The 20906-nt window shown below is 45.3% G+C and overlaps 1 protein-coding gene across 2 annotated transcripts in view; it reads left to right on the top strand.

Moving 5' to 3' along the window:
- Positions 1-1716, top strand: part of Syndig1 (synapse differentiation inducing 1) — a 155529-nt gene extending 153813 nt beyond the window's left edge. For both annotated transcript variants that reach the window (XM_051183199.1, XM_051183200.1), the window contains exon 4: positions 539-1716. In XM_051183199.1, coding sequence (XP_051039156.1) covers positions 539-697 — 159 coding nt within the window. In that variant the 3' untranslated portion in view covers positions 698-1716. The remainder of the gene's footprint in view (positions 1-538) is intronic.
- Positions 1717-20906: the final 19190 nt, after the last annotated feature.

Below are 20906 nucleotides of genomic sequence, written 5' to 3'. Positions count from 1 at the left end.
ACACCAATAGATGAATGTGATCAACCCCAGATATCTAAACAATGGAACCTCAAGACTTCTGTGATGTATTTAGTAATATAATGCCCTACTTTTCTCTCTTCTATTGAGCTATAGAGGTTGGAAAATGTCCTTTAGAAATTGTTATCCTAGTGAAAAGTAGACCATCGTTGAGTAATAAGGGTGGTGGTGGAGAGCACCCTTCATCTCTGGCATCATTCCTGAGACCCTGCCTTCACATTTGTGGTCTCACTGGGATACTTCAAAGTGTGATTTTCTTGAGACCAGACAGAATGGGAGCTTTGACTCCCTTGACATGTGGAAAACAGTGGCAAACACCAGACATACATGTCTTTAACAATTAGAGACTTAACCTGGTGCCCAGTCACTATGGGAATACATGCTGTTCCCTGTGTCCTTGCCTGTATTGGTATATCCTCTCTGTAAACCAGTGAAGTTAAATGTTAGAAAGGAGCCAAGCAGAACCCTCTCGCCACCATTATTTCCAACTTGTTCACTTTCCCTTTGTTTTTCTCTGCAGACAAACAAAGCTGTGGCCAAAGGAGACTTCCATCAGGCCAGCACCAGCTCCCGGAGGGCCCTGTTCCTGGCAGTGCTGTCCATCACCATTGGAACTGGCATATATGTGGGCGTGGCTGTCGCCCTCATCGCCTACCTCTCCAAGAATAACCACCTGTGAGCTTCCCAGAGGCTGTCGGAAGGAGGGGGAGCCGGGCCACGTGTGAGAGGGCAGAGAAAAGACACCTGTGTGATACTGTACAGTACAAGTGATTGTCAAACAACTCCATGATGCCCTGAAATCTTCTACTCCTGGACTTCTTCTTCTTCTTTTTTTTTTTTTTAATCCTCCCACTTCATCTTCAGCACTGTCCAGAGCACGAGGCAGCCAGCAACGCTGATTCTTCCACTTGGAAGCTCCAAAGATTCTAGCCCAGTAGCTGACCTTGGATGGATTCAGTAACAAGCCAGCTCTGCAGCCTGCCAGTGCCTGGACCACCACCCCATTAGCAATATACAAACAGTTAAAAAAATATGTTTATTTTTTATGGAATATGGTGCAATAGGCAGAATGCAGGAGACATGTCGCCACTAGCTGTGACCTGCTTAACTCCTCTGTGTCCCCCATCTTTGTGGTTTCCTCGTCAGAAACAAGTGGGGCTGAGAAGGAAAAGGAAGCACCTGCTGGGAGATCTGCTGTCTTTGTCCACAGATGGTTCCTGCCTGAGAATGCAAAATTAGAGGAGCATAGCGCCTACCCTGGCCCTGTTCAGTCCCAGCACGCTGCCCCAGCTTGGAGCATCAGGCTTCCTGCAGGCTTCCTGCAGATACCCAGCAATACATAGTTCTGGGGCCTCATTAATCCTAAAGGGGAGGCAGCCATGGCCCAGCCTCTCTCAAAAACAAGCCCAGAATTTGCCCCAGGAGCCTGAGGGAAAGGAACTGTGAAGACACACAGGATGTTTAACTCTTGGACGCTCATCTGGTTATGAGCAGCAATACTGGGATCCTGGAAATGAGATGGGCCTTACTCTGTCGACTAAATGAATGGCTATTTTCTTGTCATTTTTTAAGTGCAGCTCTTGCTTCATGCTGCTTCAGTTGCCAGATGAATGCTGAGAAATAAGTAACCACAGATGTTTTAATACCATGTCATTGCTGTTTTACGAGTGTTCATTATTTAACAAAAATTATCTTTTAGCTTGTTTGCTTATGACTTTTCTTTCTGATGAATGGAGATGGTTGGGCCCTCTTCTTATGATTTACTTCTTGTTTAACTGGTGGAAGAGCTGGCCAGCACTCAGCAGCTATGGTTGAGTGGCCTTGTGGGGAAAGAATCATGAATCACACAGCCCTGACTACTTAAATGTCTGTCTTCAGCACCATCAAAGGATGCAGAGACCCTTTGATTGGGTTATCCCTGCAGCTTTGATATATTCCCATTCTTTGGGATCCTCCTGCATCAAAGCCCCAGTAATACTGATTTAACTAGTCAGAAATTCAGCAGGTGAGGACCCCCACCTGGAAAAATGATAACAAGTTTAGTCTCTCCCACTTCACACTGCCCATCTTTGCCTTGAACACTTAGTATTTTTAAAGTCACTAGCATTGTTTCCCTGAGTTAAATACAGGATTCATCTCAAAAAGATAATCCAAAACAGTCTCTAAGGCCATATCTCTAGAAAGAATGTATAGAAGATGCCCAAACACTCCCCGATGAGAGTTGAATGAGATTGCCATGTAGAAAGTATAGGATTGGGGGGGGTCAACCTAACCTGGATTCAAATTGCAGTCATGCTATTTTTGCAGGGTGCAATCTTGGACAGATGTCTGCAACTCTTTGAACTGTGTCCCTGGGACAGGATGATTGAAGGGTTTACTTCATAGGATTGCTGGAGACTTACTGAGGCCAAGAGGATAGTGATGGGTGTAAACAGGTACATTAGATGGCATGGCTCTGGTTACTGTCAGAATCATTCATAGGCCATCTCATAGCTCGGGATTTAAGCATCATTGTTGTATAAAATAGGGAAGGGTGTTTGTCCTGAAGTGATGCATTTGAAACCCAAACTTCCATCTCTTAAGATTTGGTAAAGACATAGTTTCAGTCTGTCTAGGCAAGTTAGTCCACTCATGCTAGCCCAGCTACCCACCATATCCCAGTTTTCTCTTTCCAGATGGAAGAGCCTTCATTTACAAGGATGCTGCCCTTACTATAGAGTCTCAAAAACTATTACATATTTCTCCAGGGCCGGGAGAACAAGGCCATTTCAGTCATGATCAAAAGTGATTGTATCTAGAGCTGGAACTAATGGATTGGGGCTGTGTGGCTCATCAGCATATTTAGTGGGTAGAACAATGAAATGAACAGCATGACTGTGGTAACCATAGGGGAAGTGGCTAAATGCCATCTTCAGTGGTCCTGTTAGTATCTGCTGCAAAGCAGAGCAACCTTCCCACAGCCTGTACTTCCTTGGATCTTGTTATTGTGACTGTCATTCCCATCATTGACTAATACTGCATTGGCAGCTGCATCTTTGGGTACATGGACATAATCTCATATCAGTGTCCTAGGAGAAACAAAGTAAGGAAGAATGAAAACTGAAATTCAAAGAAATGAACACAGGTGTTATGAGAGGGCAGAGCCATACCTAGAAAGTCCCCAACCTGGCTTACCACTGGTGACAAAGTGCTTCTTTTGGCATTTAAACTCTTTCCCCTGCCAAGAAAAAATTGTCTTTTTCATGCCAGCCCATTCAAGTATTATGAAAAGTCATTCTCACAAAAATATTGTTGAGATGCAGAGACCCAGAACACAAAGTACTTTCCCCAAAGTCCTGTGAAGCCATGTAGCAGCCCTGGTTTACTCAGTTTGGTTCATGTCTTGCATCTCAGCAGAAACACGTGGCAAGAGAAATGGCCCAGATCACATAGCTGGTAAGACACAGACATGATGCATAGGGTCATGGAAGATGTTCAGGTTTCTATATATCTGGATGACTTTTCCAGAAACTCAGGGAGCAGGATGGAGAGACCTGAAATGACACCAACATCTAGGAAGTCTCTCTTCCAATGGCTGGTTTCCACCCTCCCCTCTTTAAGATGGCTGTTGTATCTCTTCAGCTTGTTTCTTCAGATGCTGCTGTTCCATTCCTGGAAATGGCTCTCTCGCCTCTCTTATTTATCCTTTATATTTTGCTTGAGAAGACTGATTTTATCAAAGTCTTCACTTTACCAGGTATCCTCAACTCACAGAGTATCCACTGTATGAAGTATCTTCATATATGTCAAGTCTGTTACTGAGACCTGGTTGGCTGCCCAGTTCCTACAGTCAGGCCACATGGATAACATAAGTAGGATAACATGAACAGCCTCTTCTCTGCTAAGCAGAAAATACCTCAAGCCTAGCAAGATACCTGCCCTCTAGAAGCACTAGAGGCCACCTGGAATGCAGAGTGCACTCTGGGTATAAAGGACATCAGTAGACACCCCATCTTTGCCAGTAACTATTTGATCTCCTGCAATATAAATAGTAATGGCTACCACAGTTGGTGCCTGATTTTCAGCACCTAGCTTTACTCCCAAGGATTTGCAGTCTCTGAGGATCTAGTGGTCTAGTTAAGATTCCAGTCTCTTTTAAGGACACATTGGTGTTTCTCCTTGCACTTTTATTGCCATGCATATTGACATCTCTTGACTCAAGCATCAATTAACCACAGCACAGCAGCTCTGAACCTGAGTCCAAGCAGGCACTGGAAAAGTGAAGTAAATTTATCTCTTAAAAGAGACCAGGCTGCACATCTGATCTGGTCTCAAACACTGGGAATACCAGATGCACCAGAAGAGGTGACCATAGCTGTGATGTTCGCAGCTAGTTACCAGTCATCAGGATGAGCTCAGCTGACCAAGAGACAAAGAATCAGAGGCCCCCTCTTTGTCAGGGTTAGCATTGGCTGACTGGGCTATCAGGCCACTGCTTTCCATGGTCACTGCACCTATCCCAGCTATGCAATGACAGTCCCTTTAGTGCCCGCCATAACCAAGCCCTTTGCTCCAGCACAGTATGAGCTCAGGTCTGCCTTCACTAAGACGTGAGAGAAATATCCATGTGTGTGCCTAACATACAAGCAAAATCAGGAAGCAAAGAGTAAACACAAGGTATTTTGCCAGCCGTGGTGTGAATGTCACTGAGCACAGCCCCTATGCCCCCCAAAGCTACATACTTTGTTTTCACTGAAGTCAGGTCATTTGGGAATGATCTGAACAAAGAGGAGAACAGTATGATACCTACGTGTGGGAATAAAGGTGCCACACAACAAGGATCAGCAAGTAGAGCTGACTTAATGTGCCCTGTCCCCACAGTGCTTTGCCTGTAGCATTCATGACACCTGGCCCTAACTCAGGATTCCAATTAATAGGAAGCAGCAATTTGTATCTGTTTCCACCACATAATGAATCCATCTTTAGGCTCAAATTATTTTATTCTGCAAGTCAGGATGCTTAGCCAAGATGCTTAGCGCTACTCTAAGTCACAAAACTACTAACATCTTTGTCGCCTGGATATGATTCCCACACATTTTAAGTGATTTCTGTTTTCTGATTGCACTTGCTGGTGAGGTGTGCCTGATGAATAGGCAGGATCTGTGAAGATTGGCTCTGCATTTACTGAGGACAAAATTAGCCAACCATTCATAAGGAGCTGTGCAAATGCAATCTCCTGTTAGCATGAAGCAACATTTCTATTTGCTTTCTCAAGAGACGCTTAGGTAATTAGAAGCAAGAGGCAGTGGCTGACCACTGACAGTCTTTAATTCAGAAAAGAGATCTGGCTCACTTCAGCTCCATCACTCCACTGATGATAAAGTGGGGGGTGGTAATGTGAAGCCCTCACAAATGAAACTCTTCTAATTTTTATTTCAAGAAAATCTTCAGTTTCTTTCCACATCCCAAATCAGCACTTCACATGGCATCTTATAGATTTCTTAGCAACGGGTCTTTTAAAATAACATGTGTCTTGCATTTGAAGAACACATTACATTTCACATTTGTAGCAGTATTTTTGCCACACTTGTTCCTAGCCTCTGTTTAGATGAAGAAATTGTTCTGGGAAGCTTTCTCCATGTCACCTGCTGGGGAAAGGACAGAACCTAGCCCTAGACTCAACCTAGGAGTGCTGAGGTCGGTGCCCTAGCAATTTGGGCAGCAAGGACACCTGGTTGTACCCACCTCAACACATGCACCCCTTTGGGAGACATGTGGCAGAAGACAAGCTGGAGATACAGACCTTCACGTGACCTGTCCTGTGACCTCCCCTAGAGCAGGTGGGGATTCCAAACAGGGAAAGGATCATTATCTGGACCCCTCCCCAGACCTCATCTAGCACTGAATTTGTCTAAGTCAAATCCCCAGGGCGGGAGATACTGGGATGTTAGAGGGAAAAGGCATAGGGCCAGAAAGGCACAGAGTCAAAAGACAGGCACAGCAGCATTAAAGTGTGACAAGAAACAAAATAAACAAACCAGGGGCAATTTTATAGCACTGTGGATATTTGTCAGTGTCTGGAGACATTGTCACAACTGTCTGTCTTATAGACAGAGGCTAAGGAGGCTGTAAATGAAGTCATGTTTGAATGGTGACTACAATTGAAGCACCATAAGGGCAGGGTCAGCCACACAGTTGGAGGGTCACCTGGCCAGGTGAACCTGGCATCCACTCACAGACCCACCGAAGGCTTCACAGCTTAGCAGCAGAGAAAAAGGAGTGAGAGGGTGGAACCGGAGTAGAGGAGGAGGAAGCCAAATGCCAGTGTAGCCCAAGGCATGCCTGTACCTACCTCTACCTGTACATGTCTTAATTCCAGTACAAGATGATCAATAAGAAAGTCATGGCCCTCACACTGGTTAAACCGTGGTTTTAGAAAAATGGCTCCACATCACTCCAGAAGAGCCACAAGACCATTCACAGATGACAGAACCAGGGTTCTCTGTGAAGCAACTTTCCTAAGTCAGTCAAGGTGGTAGAAAGGGACTCAGCCCTCCCTATCGTGACTGGTTGAGCTTCCTTTCCTACTACTCTGCTAAGGAAGATGAAGGATACTGTCAGAGCCCATGAGACACATATTGCTGTCGTCTGACCCTTTGCAGGATGCTGTCCCAGACACTATCACATATGTTTTGTCCTAATCTGCTGCTCTAGTAAGGACACCAGGAAGGACTATTAGTTTATGACTATTCTTACACTAGTATGTTATCTTAGTCATCTATTTAAGAACCTTATCTCCAACTATGGCTACATTCTGAGGTCTCACATTTGAGGTTTCAGCATAAGAGTTTTAGGGGTACACAATCCAGTCCATAACACTGTCCATGCACCTTTCGTCCTGTGACACACACTTTTGTCAGTTGGCAGTCACCACAGCCCCTTTCCCACCACTCTCAGCAATGACACTCAGCCCTGTCTCTGTGCTCATCTGCCTGTCCACCAGTGTCTATTGACCTAAATTAAAACTGTGTTCTTTACAAAGGGTTCCAGCTGCCTGAACACAGGCAGTAAGTTTTGGGTACCCAGATGCATTTTTTTCCTTGGAATGGCAGGGAATCCAGCCTGCACTTGTCCAAGATTCGGGTGTGGTGTGTCAGCTAAAGTAGGGTGCATGGAAAATAGGCCAGGCTAGATATGTGGCATAGCCATGAAAATGTCAATGGTGGAGGCTACAGGCATTACTCACTCAGATTGTCTTCAGTCCAGCTACACCACAGTCCTGAAAGACAAAGGACCAGAAAAGCATCATGGCTAAACCCTGAGCTGTTTACGTGCACAAGGAAGTTCCACAAAGGAACTGACATACAAGAGTTTTAGGGGTAGGGCTAGTGGCATACACCAAGATGCAGACTTCAGACCACACAGAAGCTGCTTGTCTGGATTTAAGTGGATTCCCAGATAGGAACAGAGAGGAGAATGGGAAAGGTGGTGTTGTCCGACTGATGTGCTCCTCCGGAATTCCCACAAATCCTTGACAAGGGAAAGTTTCAGACTAATGAGGCTCTGCCTGAGCCAGCCAAGTGTGTTTCACTAATGCCTACATGACTGTAAACACCACACACTAAAAGTCAGTTTAGACTGGTGTGGCCAGTAAGAGGTGTGGCCAACAAGTACCCTTTAGCATTTGCACTCTGGCTGTACCTCGCTTCCAGGAAGCAGGTAGAGGGAATGGGGAGGGGGATTATCTTGCCCTGAGAGAGCACCTTCTCTATCTGCAACTTTCAGGAGAGCCACACTGAGCCTCATTGCTCCTTTTATAGTATTAGAGACTCCTGGTCTTAAGCTTCCCAGCCAAGCTGCCTTGATTCTAGTTTACAGACCTTATGGTCCACTAAACACACATACATTCTCTGAGCTCTAACTTGTTAAAGCCTGGGCTCTCATTTCCCTATCCCTTATCCATGGGTTTGAGGTATACTAGTTTCTCTAGGAAACAATACATACATACATACATACATACATACATACATACATACACTTACATACATACACACAAACATGCATCACACATACATACATACATGCATACATACATTTTGGGCTTTAACAAGTTAGAGCTCAAAGAATTCACGAGTGGCTAGAACTCATCCCTATGTGACTTCCCCATAGAAGAGCAAGCAGCCCACATACCAATTATACCATCCTTCAGTATATCACATTGTGCCCCCCACAGCCTCCTTCTCAGGGATGAGAACCCAGCCTCCACTGTGTGGACTCTTTCTCCGTGTTACTTCACCAGACACCTGTAGCCATTCCTCAGTACTATCCATCTGGTGTCATCGTGCACCATCAGAACAAAAGGTACTTATATAATGCTCTCTGCAAAGTGCTACTACCTGGAGGCTACAATCACAGATTTGGCCTCTGCAAACTCACTAGATGAAGACAAGTTTGACAGGCTTGCCAAACTTATCCAGAACTCACAGAACAGAGAACACGTGTCTCCCCACTGGGAAAGAAACTGGGTATAGGTTTATTTGCAGAAGCCCCCATTAGCAGAATGCAAAGAAAGAACCATGCAAGGCATGGATGTTTGCAGCTAAGAATTGAGCAGCACTGATGTATTTTGCCATCCTGAGATTACCTGTACACTTTTAAACCCCACAAGTGTTCACTTGCAAATCACATTTGAAACAGATCTTTTCTGGACCAAGCTCTGTTGTTCTAGAAACATTCCTGAACTGTGATGGTGTGGCTTGGGAGCCACCTCCATTTCTAAGTTATGTACCAAAGATAGCATAACAATTTTTCAGTTTGAAAGCTAAAACAGAAAATGAATTGTTGGAAAAATTAATCAAGTGAAGCCACAGCTCCTAGAGATGGGTTCAGGAACATGAAAATGGTAACATAGGCTTGAATATAGGCTAATCAGTCACCAGAAGCCCAGAAGCACTTGTGGCACCTTTAGCCAGTAGCCCACAACCTAGAGAGCCCAGCACTGTCCCCAGATTCTCTCCTGCAATCACAGGCTGAGCACAGGATAACAGTAGTCTATGTGTTACACACAAAGGCTCCTTATACCTAGGAATCTGTTACACCGCTGGCCATGCACAGCCAGTGCACAGCAGTCCATCTTTGCTGCCTCAACCTACTTGTCATTATTATTGTCATCTCCTGGAAACAGTTTATCAAATCATCCAGCTGTACCATGCCAATCTTCAGTGACACCAGTGACCTCTTTGAGTCTACCTGGAGCACAGCAGAGAAACCATCATCAGACAGGGGCTGCAGCATCCTGTCCCTGCTCCCCTGCTGCCACCCCACCCCCTGGCTCTCATCAATGGCAGGAAAACTGTAAAACCACTCCACTCAAGCATTCTTTCTGCCAGTTTACTTGAAATGCATTCCTTTCCCCAGGGTTGGCTGGGTTCGCTGCCTGTGGGTAATGCTCATTGGCTGAAGTTTTCATTCCCACAGCATCTCACCTGCCAGTCCCACCTCTGAAGCTCTCTTGATTTTCTGCATCGTGGAGTGCTGGTCAATGAAATGCCTTTACAATGTCCAAGTGTCTAGAATGATGTGCAGGAAAGACCTTCACTCGATGTGTGCTGAATTTGATTGACTTGAACTTGTGATTTTATACACAGTCCATGCTTTCTCTCTCCGTGGGCAGTGAGCAAAATGTTGTCTGTCCAAATTCAATGAGACCTGTCATAGTGTGAGGAGGGCCAGAGAGGCAGGAATGAAGGCTGCCTGGTAATGACGGGCTGAGTGCAATGGCATCCGATTATTAATCCTGGGGAGTATTGTCACTGAGACCCTGTCTACTGCATATCTAGCAACAGGGGTCACACACACATACACACACACACACACACACACACACACACACACACACACACACACTTCAAGATGGTGGTTGTTTATTAGGGAGGGAGGCATGAGGGTGGCAGGAAGCAGAAGCTTGACTGGCAATATTCATCTCTCAGGATGAGTGGAGTAACACTACTTCTAATCATCTTAAACTGTGTGTACACAATATTTTTGCATGTGTATGTGGATGATGCCCATACACTTGTATACTCATATCTGTAAACATTTGTGCTTGTGTGTACCTGTGTCTCTCTCTCTCTCTCTCTCTGTGTGTGTGTGTGTGTGTGTGTGTGTGTGTGTGTGTGTGTGTGTGTGTATGTAGACCAGAAGTTGACATCTGGTTCGTCTTCAGTTGCTCTTTGCTAACTTACTGAAGCAGGGTCTTTTAATAAGCCTAGAGATCACAGATTCTCGCAGTTAACCTACTCAGCTTGCTTCAGGGATCCCTGCTTTGATCTTTTCAATGCTGGGTTTCTAAAGGGGAATCTGTGCCCACTTGACTTTTATGTGGGTGCTGGGAATCCAAAAGCTGGTCTTCATATTCATGCATTAAGCAAGATATCCAGTGAGTCATGTATCCAGCCTCATACACAATTTGTGTGTGTGTGTGTGTGTGTGTGTGTGTGTGTGTGTGTGTGTGTGTGATTTAGGGTCAGCAGACATGAATGGAGAATTCTGAACCTCAGTTCACCAACATCATCAAACATCTCTGAGCCTCACTTTCTTCATTTTCAAAATGGGAGAGGCAGACATCTGGTCTAGAAGAAGCACTGTGAGACAACACAGGAAACAGGCATAACCCAGGGGCCCCTGAGAAGCGGCAGTGACAGTGATCTCACTGCAATTATGATTCCCATTCCGGCCTTGTATCATGCTGTCCACATGACTGCAACTCCCTCTGTATTTGAATATTTATTTTAAAGCCCATATCTTACCTTATGTGTTTATTTCCCTCTACAGTATTGGGGGGAGGGGACTGTGTTCGGCATATGTGCTTAGACCTGATTAAATTGGACCCCATCAATAATGCCCTATGAAGTATGTAAGTGGGAAAGCTATTTTTAAATTTGACAAGGAAACTGAGGTAGTCCAAGTTTAAGTGTGGATTCGACTCCACAAATTAGTTCTTCTTACAAAGAAGTAGGAAAAAAAAAAAAAAAAAAAAAAAAAAAACAAAGGCTACTTTCCACACTTGAAAAAAAAAATCTCACCCCAGCTACAAAAAGAAAAGATCCTGCTCAAACGTTCAGCCAAGGACACCCAGCCCCTGCTGCTCAGCAGTCCCCAAAGTTACCGTCAGCCTTCTAGAGACCCTGGCGGCTGCTACCAGGGAACCGGAGAAACTGCTGCACTGAGAAAACCGTGTTCTTGAAAGCTGAAAACTCTCTTTGGGAGAAATTTGATTCACAACACAGCTGTGACAAACTTCCTTTCATCTCCAGAGAGAAGAGAAATGTGTTCATGGAAAGCTCCACAGACAGGGGTGAGCTTGGCATCCTCCCTTCCCAGAGACTAGAAGCTGTGTCTTTGACTTTGCCAGCAAGATGCGGCAAAAAGATTCCAAAGGGGAGGTCTGGCTCTAGAGGAGCCTCCACGGCACCTTCAAGTTTCATCTGCCTGACCTCTGTCTGTCTGAGCTGTCTCCCTGACCCCCAGTCATGAGGGTGGATGCAGGGAAAAGAGATACATACCATCACCTGCTCACTCTTTCATGTGGGTGTTGGTGAGATCAAAACTAGAAAATGAAACAATATGTTAACGATGTTTGTTTCCTGATAAGGCTTCTCCAAGAAAGAGAACTCAGTCCTGCTATGCTCTTCAGGCTCCTACTTCTTAAAATGAGTCCTCACTTCTCCCCATTATGCCATCTCTGAAAACGATGAAAAACAGCCAAATACTCCATCAAGCCCGTGACACCCAGGTAGCAGTTCCAGCCAATAGCAATGTCAATTAGTGGACAACTATCTCAGCTTTCTAAGTCTTGGAGGTGTGGGCTATAGGCCCTCAGGGTCCTTGATGAGGCTCAGCCTCAGGTAGTCATGGCCATTGCCTGATTTTGCAAGTAGCCTCTTCTAGCACCAGACCCTTTTGGGTCTCATGGCATCTCCCCATTTCTTTCTGGGATTGTCTCCCAAGGAAACCACTGGCCCCATAGAGGGATCTGTGGAGGCAACTGCCCAAGGCTTCACCTTCCTGTCCTCTCCCCGCACTCCACTCCCCCACACCATCTCCTAACACAAAGTTTCTAACATAAGAATTGGCCTTCGCAACTCTGCTTGGTTTTTCTTGTTATTAATATTTTGCTACCTCACTACAGTAAGTAGGGGGACTACTACTACCTACCACAGCCATTGTAGACATGGAGACCCACATTGCACATGGCCCCTCGGGGAAATACTATGCATCTCTGTGCTTGTGGCTTCTGTTCCAGCAAGCTTCCTGGTCCAGGGGCCTCATGAATATGACAGCAATTAAATCTGTCTCTGCCCTTTACTGTGAGCCTGAAATTGACCCTTTTTAGTGTACAGTTACAGGTATTTAAACAATGTACAGTAATAAGAACAATTACCGTCAAAGATAGTTCTGATATATGGTGTCTCATCTTACCTGACTTCCATTTTATATAACGGTCATATGCTACTTTAGCTCTGAGGGACAGGTGCAGATAAATCATGAGTCCAGATACATTCTTTCCAAACCCATGTACTGTAGGAAGCAGAGGAAGCCCTGAGTGAGTGAGTGAGTGAGTGAGTGAGTGAGTGAGTGAGTGAGTGAGTGAAGAACTGAGTGAATGTATATTGTTGACATGGCAGAGCTGTAACAAGGACCAAGAACTTGGCCGCATAACAAATTGCCAAAGCTATCCCTTCATGGGTTGTGCTTGGAGTTAACAAAACTCCTTTTCCTCTGGTTTAAGAGTTTACAGGCAATGGATCAGTGTGAGCAAAAACTAGCAACCGAAGCCCCCTTCTCCTCCTGGATGATAACTATCTGAACCTGGTCACCTACAGAAAAATGCCATCCCCTGGCCATGCGCTACACAATAAACAAGCAAGTGTACAGAGTATGGTGGTATGGTAGTAGGCACCTCTGCACCAGAGTACACACACCCTGCCTGATCCCAGCTTTTCTGTATGTGTATCTGTTCTTTCTTTATTCTTCCAGGATCAAAGCCATGCAGAGCATAGCATATATATGTCCCTTGGAGTCACTGCCTGTTCTGCCACAATTCATGAGAGCTACTCCCTTGTCATTGTTCCTATTATTCTTGCCTTTTCAAGACTACTTACTACATGACCAGTATCATAGACTATGCATGCTTTTGAGTCTGGTTTCCCAAAGCCTACCTTTGAGATACCTCCAGGCCATTGCTGGCATCCAAGTTTATTCATTTTTATTACTGATTAGTACTCCATGTTGTGGCTATAGAATGTATATCCCTTCACCAGCTGAAGAACATTTGGGTTATTTTCAGTTTGGGACAAGCACGTGCAGGGCTAAGCAAATGCCAGTAGTGGATTACTAACACATTTATGTCTTGTGGCTTTTCCCTGTCAGCAATTCCTTACTTGTTCTTCCTTTAACCACTGTCCCCAAAAGCCTTGCCTTAGGTATGATGTGGGGGACCTAGCCTAAAGCAGCATATGACCATTATATAAAAATGGAAGCTGGGTTAAGATAGGACAACATATAGCAGTGTTAGTTCTGAGGGGCAAGTGCAATCATGTACAAAGTCCTTATTTCCTGGAAAAAGAAACTTCTTGAATCTAGTCAACCTGACCATTTGCATGGAGAACTTTTTACCAAACTTTACCTCTGGTGGAGAATGAGTGTGCCACTCTTTCTATGTTGCAATGACACTTTTTTTTTTTCATTTTATTTGTTAGTTAACAAATCCCATAATATGGAAAATGTAAAAATTCTTCACAGTTCTTATTTCAAAAACAACTCCCATTAACAGCTGTGTTCAGCCACTTCAGATGTGTTCTGTACATAAAGGGAATTTGTGTTTTACACTAGCAGCTAAATCATAGATACATTCTTCTCACCAATCAGCAATGACCTTCCCTTCTAGATGAAGGGACAGTGCCGTTTTTTGATGTCTGTAACTTGAACTTCCCATACTTTCTAACATTGCCTTGTTCTACTAAAAGGGGAATGGGGAATTGTTGTGGTTTACTTTCATTGCTCTGCTAAAAATACTCCAAAAAATTATTTTGCTTATATTTCCTGATCCCATTCTATCACTGAGGGAAATCATGGCAGGAATTCAAGCAGTAAAAGAGGCAAGCAACATGGTGGAAAGCTACTTACTAGCTTGCCTCCTGTGACTTGTTCATCTAGCTTTTTTACACAGCCTAAGATCACCAGCGCAGGAATGGCACCACCGCCAGCAGTCTGGGCACTCTCATATCAGTAAACTATCAAGAAAATACCCCACAGACAAACTGACAGGCCAGTCCGATCAAGGCAGTCTCTGAATTGAGACTCCCTTAGGTAACTCAGGGTTGTGTTATATTGATAAATAAAGCTCCCCAGTGTTTGAAGGGGACTGAGGCTCCTGATCGAAGCCTTTCCTGGTACCCACAGTCAGACAGATGTCAGTGTAAGGCAGCAGAGATGCAAGATGAGTCAGACTAGAAAGGTTCAATGTTCAGGCTGAGTGACAACAAGCAGGGAGTGAGAGGGGCTCGGAGATAGTCAGGGCCAGAAAGATCCAAAAATACCAAGAAAGAAGCCCAGATACTGCCAAGGACATGAAGCCAGGCAGTGACATCCCCTTCACATACATTCATCCATGTGGCATGGAGGATGCCCAGTATGCCAGCCTTTGAAGTCCATTGGTTTTAGGTCTAAGAAAGTACATTAGGAGCTTGTAACCAGTCCAAGGTTTGTGAAGTAAATGCTGAGGAATGTGTAGGAGACATAGTCCCTGGGTGCAAGGTGACATGTAATATGTCAATGCCATGAAAGTACCTTACCATCCTTGGTAAGCCAAAGTACCAACCATGCCTGTCTCTGACACTATTTCCTCTGTCACAATGTTCCCCAAAACAAACAAATGGAACCTATTTCCAGGGGACATCAAAGTCAGCTAGAGATGCAGAGGTCAACGGGAGGGAAGTCAGCAATCAGAAGACTAAGAAAAACTTCTGAGGAGATGATGTCCTGCTGGATGGTCAGGCATGGAAGTGATAAGCAGGTAGACAGAATGATAGTCCTGAAGATGACTGTCTTGGGGATCAGATGCTTGACTGGAGGAAAAGGTTCCGTGAAATACTTACCGTATCTTGGGGACAGTTAATAAACATTCTTAGTGCTGTTGGGAAGACAGGTTACATGTGCCCCATGGTGCAGACTAGTCCTAATTTTTTTTTCTGTGCTAGTTATGGATGGCACATGCCTTTCTATCACCTGAGTAACCCGATCCTTGAACCTGGGAGACCTACAGTCACAGACCACACTTCAGTATGTTCTCTGCCTTGGATTATGATCTGTGAGCTAGAGTCGCATTGGTGTAAGATCCATAGATTCTGAGGAAGTTCAAGGTTTAAAACCTTCAGGATTAAAGACATCAAGGTCCAAGGCTTTGGCTGTCTTGAGGAAAAGGCTAAAGTGACTATTACAGGAGTGCCCTGGAAGTCTTCTTCATGCTCTGTCTCTACCTGTTAAATCTTCCAGCTGGGCAATGAGAGCTGAAGGAGTTATTGATGCTGTAAATTTAAGGAAATGAAGCATTGAAGAAAATAATTTTCTTTTTGATCCCAAGCCAGGCTTCCTTTGAAAGGCTGCTATAAATCAAGTGTCCCTGAGAAGTGTCTTCTATCCTCTGTCCCCAACACCTACCTCTGTGACTGAGGCTGGCTGTTTAGACAAACTGCTTGGGGCCTCCTGAGTCCCAGGCACCCCTGTGACCCAATGACTTTATCTGTTCAAGCACATGCTATGGAGCCTCTTGTCTCTCTTGTTGCCTGCTTTGCTTATCTGGACCCAATTCTACTCTTTCTTGAGTTTCATAAAAACCCCTTCCACATCTGACCTGATCAAGCTTCACAGACAACATCAGCATGTCTTGGTAATGGCTGAATGCAGTGAGACAGTGCTCTGGTGGCTATAGCATGACATAGAGCACATGCCAACTCACTGGCCAATGTCTCATTCCCGCCCCTGCCCCAGATTCTGTGAGAACTAAATAGGAAATTCACAGCAGGCATGACAAGTGATGGGTTCAATATGCTTGAATAGTAAGATAAGAGTTGAGCTAGGCAGTAGTGGCATATACCTTTAATTCCCCCCCACACACTCAGAAGGCAGAGTCAGGTGGATCTCTATGAGTTTGAGGTCAGCCTGCTGGTCTACAAGAACTAGTTCCAGGACAGCTAGGGCTGATATAGAGAAACCCTGTCTTGAAAGACCAAATAAAAAAAAAAAAAAAAAACAAGAGTTGAAGCACATAGATTCTTAGCAAGTGTGTTCTTCATCCATTCACTTACTCATTAATTCCTTTTTAATATAAAATTTTATTAATTCCTTAATATTATTTATGTTGATCATATTTATTATCACTGCTTCCCCTAAAAACTTCTTCCAAATTCACCCATCTCCTATCACCTCCAAATTCATGTCTCACTCACTTGGAGTTATTCTCTCAACAAACATGACTGAGAAACTGGCATGACCCAGGCCCTGTGCTAGGAAAATTACATCAGAGAGGAAAATAAGGGTGGAGGAGGTGTGTGTGTGTGTGTGTGTGTGTGTGTGTGTGTGTGTGTGTGTGTTATGAATTATTTAGTAACAATAATATGATAAAAACAAACATGACTGGCCATCTAAAAATTAAAGTGCATTTGCCCTAAGAGATGTAGTGAGTTGCTCTTTTTCCATTTTAGAAAGTCTCTCAGAAGTCCCTCTGGATGGCCAGTCTACTGGCCACAGGAATTTTCTGTCCTATGTCCAAAGCAAGGTAGTAAGAGAAGGGTGGGCAGTGCCATATACAAAAGATGGCATGCATTCCCACATGCTAGCAATTCTTCAAGCTCAGCGTTCACATTGGTCCCTTCATCCTGAGGGCCCTGTGCTTGAATCAGGCCCTCAGATACATGATATGATATGACATGATATGATATGATATGATATGATATGATATGATATGATATGATATGGTGGAAGCATTCTTAGCTTGATTCTGCACATGAGATTTCTGTGCTTTTTGCTTAGCAAGCAAGAAAGGCATGTGCTAGGACAGTTATATGACTCCATTCCTTGTCTTTTCCTGTTGTGTAGAATATCCCTTGGAGAGTACCACAGCCAAATCCCATACTCGGAGGACAATAGATCAGAATTCCTAGGAAAGACATAGGGTTAAGAAAGGTTGGATAAACTTGATCCTTAGGCCCAAGCTGGGGGGAAGATAGCCAGGGATGCACCCTGAACTTTTAGGTGCTAGGCATGTGGGCCCCATCATTTTTAGGAAATATAGGGCAGAGAAATGGAAGAGATAGAGAAGCAGAATGTTCCATATGCCATGGAAAGATAAATAAAGGAAGAAATGTAGGAGAGGAGTGGGCATATGTTGAAGGAAGATTGCCACCTAGGTCCACTGTAATGGTAATGAGTAGTAGACTGAGGAGGGAAGTCTGCTTGCCACCCAGGACGATGGTGATGCCCATATCAGGCTGCTGCCAAGGGCCATGTGGGGGTCTCGAACCCTAAAGTAGCCAGGGTCTGTGTTATTATCCATGATTCTTGTTGCCATTGAGTGACATGCTGACTCCAGCGGGCTAAGCCACCTCCCCTGCTGCAGTTGGAGCCATACTAATCTGGGTTGCTTTGCTGTTACCTGGAGCCATGGTGTCAGCCAGGCCTAGGCAGCTGCTGAGGACCATGTCTGGTTCCATGGTCCTTCCACATCTGAGGTCTGTGTTGAACTATGTGTCACGGGTTGCCCCTAGAACCCACACAAAGGCCCAGGATCTGAGCCAGAACCTGTGGCTGGGGTGGAGTCAGGGAACATACAGATATGGGTGGCCTGTGCTACTAAGATGTCATCTGGGCCCAGCTGCTTCCAACAGTTATGTCTGTGTCTGTGGGCTTGTAGTAGCCAGGATCTGGATTAATGCATGTATCTCCAGTTGCCACTGAGCTTCATGGAGAGGCCCAGGATCAAACCAGACGCCTGAGTCCAGGTTGGAGTCTGAGCACCAGGCTGCATCCATATCTGAGTGACCTGCACTGCTACTCAATGTCATGGTGACGTCTGGGCCCAAGCTGCACCTGAGAGCCATGTCAGGGTCTGTGACCCTACTGCAGCCAGGGTCTGTGTTGATGTCTGGTGCTCCTGTTACCATCAACGGTTGTGCAGACACCCAAGATCAAGGCCCAAATCAGTGTCTCAGGGCCATGCTGACACTGGGGCAGCAATGACATCCAGACCCAGCTGTTGCTGAGAACCACATTGGAGTTCATGGTCTTACTGCAGCTGGAATCTGAGCTGAAGTCTGGGTCTTGCATTGACACTAATGGTCACATAGAGGCCCAGGGTTGGGGCTGCAACCTGAGGCTTTGGTGGTATCCAGTGGTCACATAGCTACCAGAACCATTCCCACCTGAGTTGCTATTCCTTCCACCCAGAGCCAGGATATCATCCAGGCCCAGGTTACTACTAAGGACCATGTCTGGATCCGTGGTCCAGTTGCAGCTGAGTCTATATTGATGTCTGTAGCCAATGTCACCTCAGAAGGTCTTAGGAACAGTGCAAGATGAAATCAGAGGGCTATGCTGAGCTGGCCCCACCCTTTACTGCCCTGGGAAAGCTAGCCTTACCTCTTGCTGGACACTACAGTAAGAGAGCTGGCCCCTACCCTCAGGAAAGAGGGCTCTCACCCCTCACCACAGGCCAGAATGAACCTACCCTGAGGGCTTGTATGTAGGGGAGCTGACTCCACCCCTGCACCCAAGGTGGATGGCCTCAGTGGCTCCATCTAACCTGCCAAGCTGACACTCAGGCACACAGCTGGGCCTAGCCAAGCATTTACCCCATCTGGGACCTGCTGGAGCTCTTGAAGGGACTGGTCCCATGGAATGATACCCAAAAAATCTCCAAGACTGGGAAGGTGGGGTACACAGGACACCCCAGAGGAAATCTGGTGAATATCCAGTGAGGGTGGTGTACCAAAAATCAGAGGCCTTGAACCAAACCAGTAACTCATTACAATGAACATTTGCCAATCAAGCTGATGGTACAAAAGGGTTTACTATATGACACACCAAAGCCTCCAATGTCACCGGGACAGATAAATGGGTGATGGAGAGGCAGGAGAGAAGGAGAGAGAGATTTTTCTGTTCCATTTTTGTTATTTTGATTCATTGGGGGGATTGCTTTTGTTTGCTTGCTTGCTTACCTTGTTTCATTTTCTTTCACGTGGAGACACAGCAGGGATGAGGGGGGATATGAAGGGGCCAGGGTTAAACAGAATCATGGTGCATGGTGTGAAACCCCCAAAGATTCAATAAAGAAATATGTGTGTGTCTATTTTTTTTCATTTAAATTAGATACAAGCTTGTTTTACATGTCAATCCCAGTTCCTGCACCCTCCTGTCCTCCCCTGTTCCCCCTACCAACTCCATCTTATCCCCTTTCTGCAACCCAGGGAAGGTGAGGCCTTCCTTGGGGAGTGTCCAGAGATCTACAAGGATGACCCCAACTAACAATCTAAGCAATAGTGGAGAGGCCACCTTAAACACCCTTCCCCATTAATGAGATTGATGACTTCCTTATATGCCATCCTAGAGCCTTCATCTAGTAGCTGATGGAAATAAAGAAGTTTTAAAAAAATAAAGAAAAGGGCTGGAGAGATAGCAGTTAAAGGCTAGGCTCACAATGAGAGAGAGAGAGAGAGAGAGAGAGAGATCGGATAAAAGGCTAGCATACTGTAACAGAAGATTTGGAAGGACTTGGGGAAATGGGTAAGGAAAATCGAAATAGGAAACCAGGATAAAACCCAGTGGGGAAATGAAAGCTGGTGTCAGGGTCACAGGGAAGGGCAGATGTTACTGAGGGAATGTGGTCTTGCCAGGACTCTTGTGATGAAGGAAAGCCACCTGACGGCAAGAATGTGACACTTCCGGGCTGGTTAATGAGTATACATAACAGTCTGTATTGGGGATTCTCAGCCTACAGGATCCTTTGGCTTTAGCAGGGAAAGAAGCCCTGGGTAGCCAGTTGTCAGCCCCAGGCTCAAAGCTTTTCCTCCAGCCCCAAGCCACAGGCATGAGGGGACGTAACAGTCCATACTCTAGAGATCCAATCTCTCCCCATGAATATCTCATCGTGTGTTACTTTAACCTCTGGCATTATTAGGGATAACAGCCCTGTGTGGCTCCATGGGAGGGAAATAAAAAACACAGTGCTCTTCAGACCTGGCTTTAATGGAAAGGACACAAACAGCAGGAAAGTGACATCAGTCATGGTGGCTCCATCCCAGTTCTCTTTGCCTCTGCTGAGGGCACCTGATTTGGACTGTAGCCAAGAGTGCTTTCCCTACTACTGCAGCTGGTGCAGACCTACTGCACATCTGTACAGATCCTGTGCCATCCCTATGTGGTGACACAACTCAGCACAGTTTACTTCTACATGGAGACCCTACTACAGCAGGGAAGGTGTTTAGTAAGGTGCCTTGACTGAAGCCTGCCCCACCAATGCACATTCCCAAGTTTCTCCCTTCCCAAGAGTGCCATGGCCCCCAGCAACATTTCGGGATAAGTAAAGAGAGGCATGTCCCTGCTACAGCAACCTTTAAATACTGGATTTGAGATTAAAAATGTATGATATAGATTAGGTCCCACTTCTGCCTCAAAACATGGATTCCTCGCTCATCTACCCCACTGTTCTGTGAGCTGAGGGGGACTACACTCCATTCCCAAACTTCTCCCATCATCTAAAAACTGGGTGATGTCTTACCTTCTTGATGGGTTTCTGGGATGTCAGGTGACACAAAGCACATCTCAACTTAATACATAGCAGTAGAACTACCTAA

Source organism: Phodopus roborovskii, unplaced genomic scaffold (assembly GCF_943737965.1).
Source record: "Phodopus roborovskii unplaced genomic scaffold, PHOROB, whole genome shotgun sequence".
Classification (NCBI taxonomy): domain Eukaryota; kingdom Metazoa; phylum Chordata; class Mammalia; order Rodentia; family Cricetidae; genus Phodopus; species Phodopus roborovskii.
This window is presented reverse-complemented; position numbering and strand designations above follow the sequence as displayed.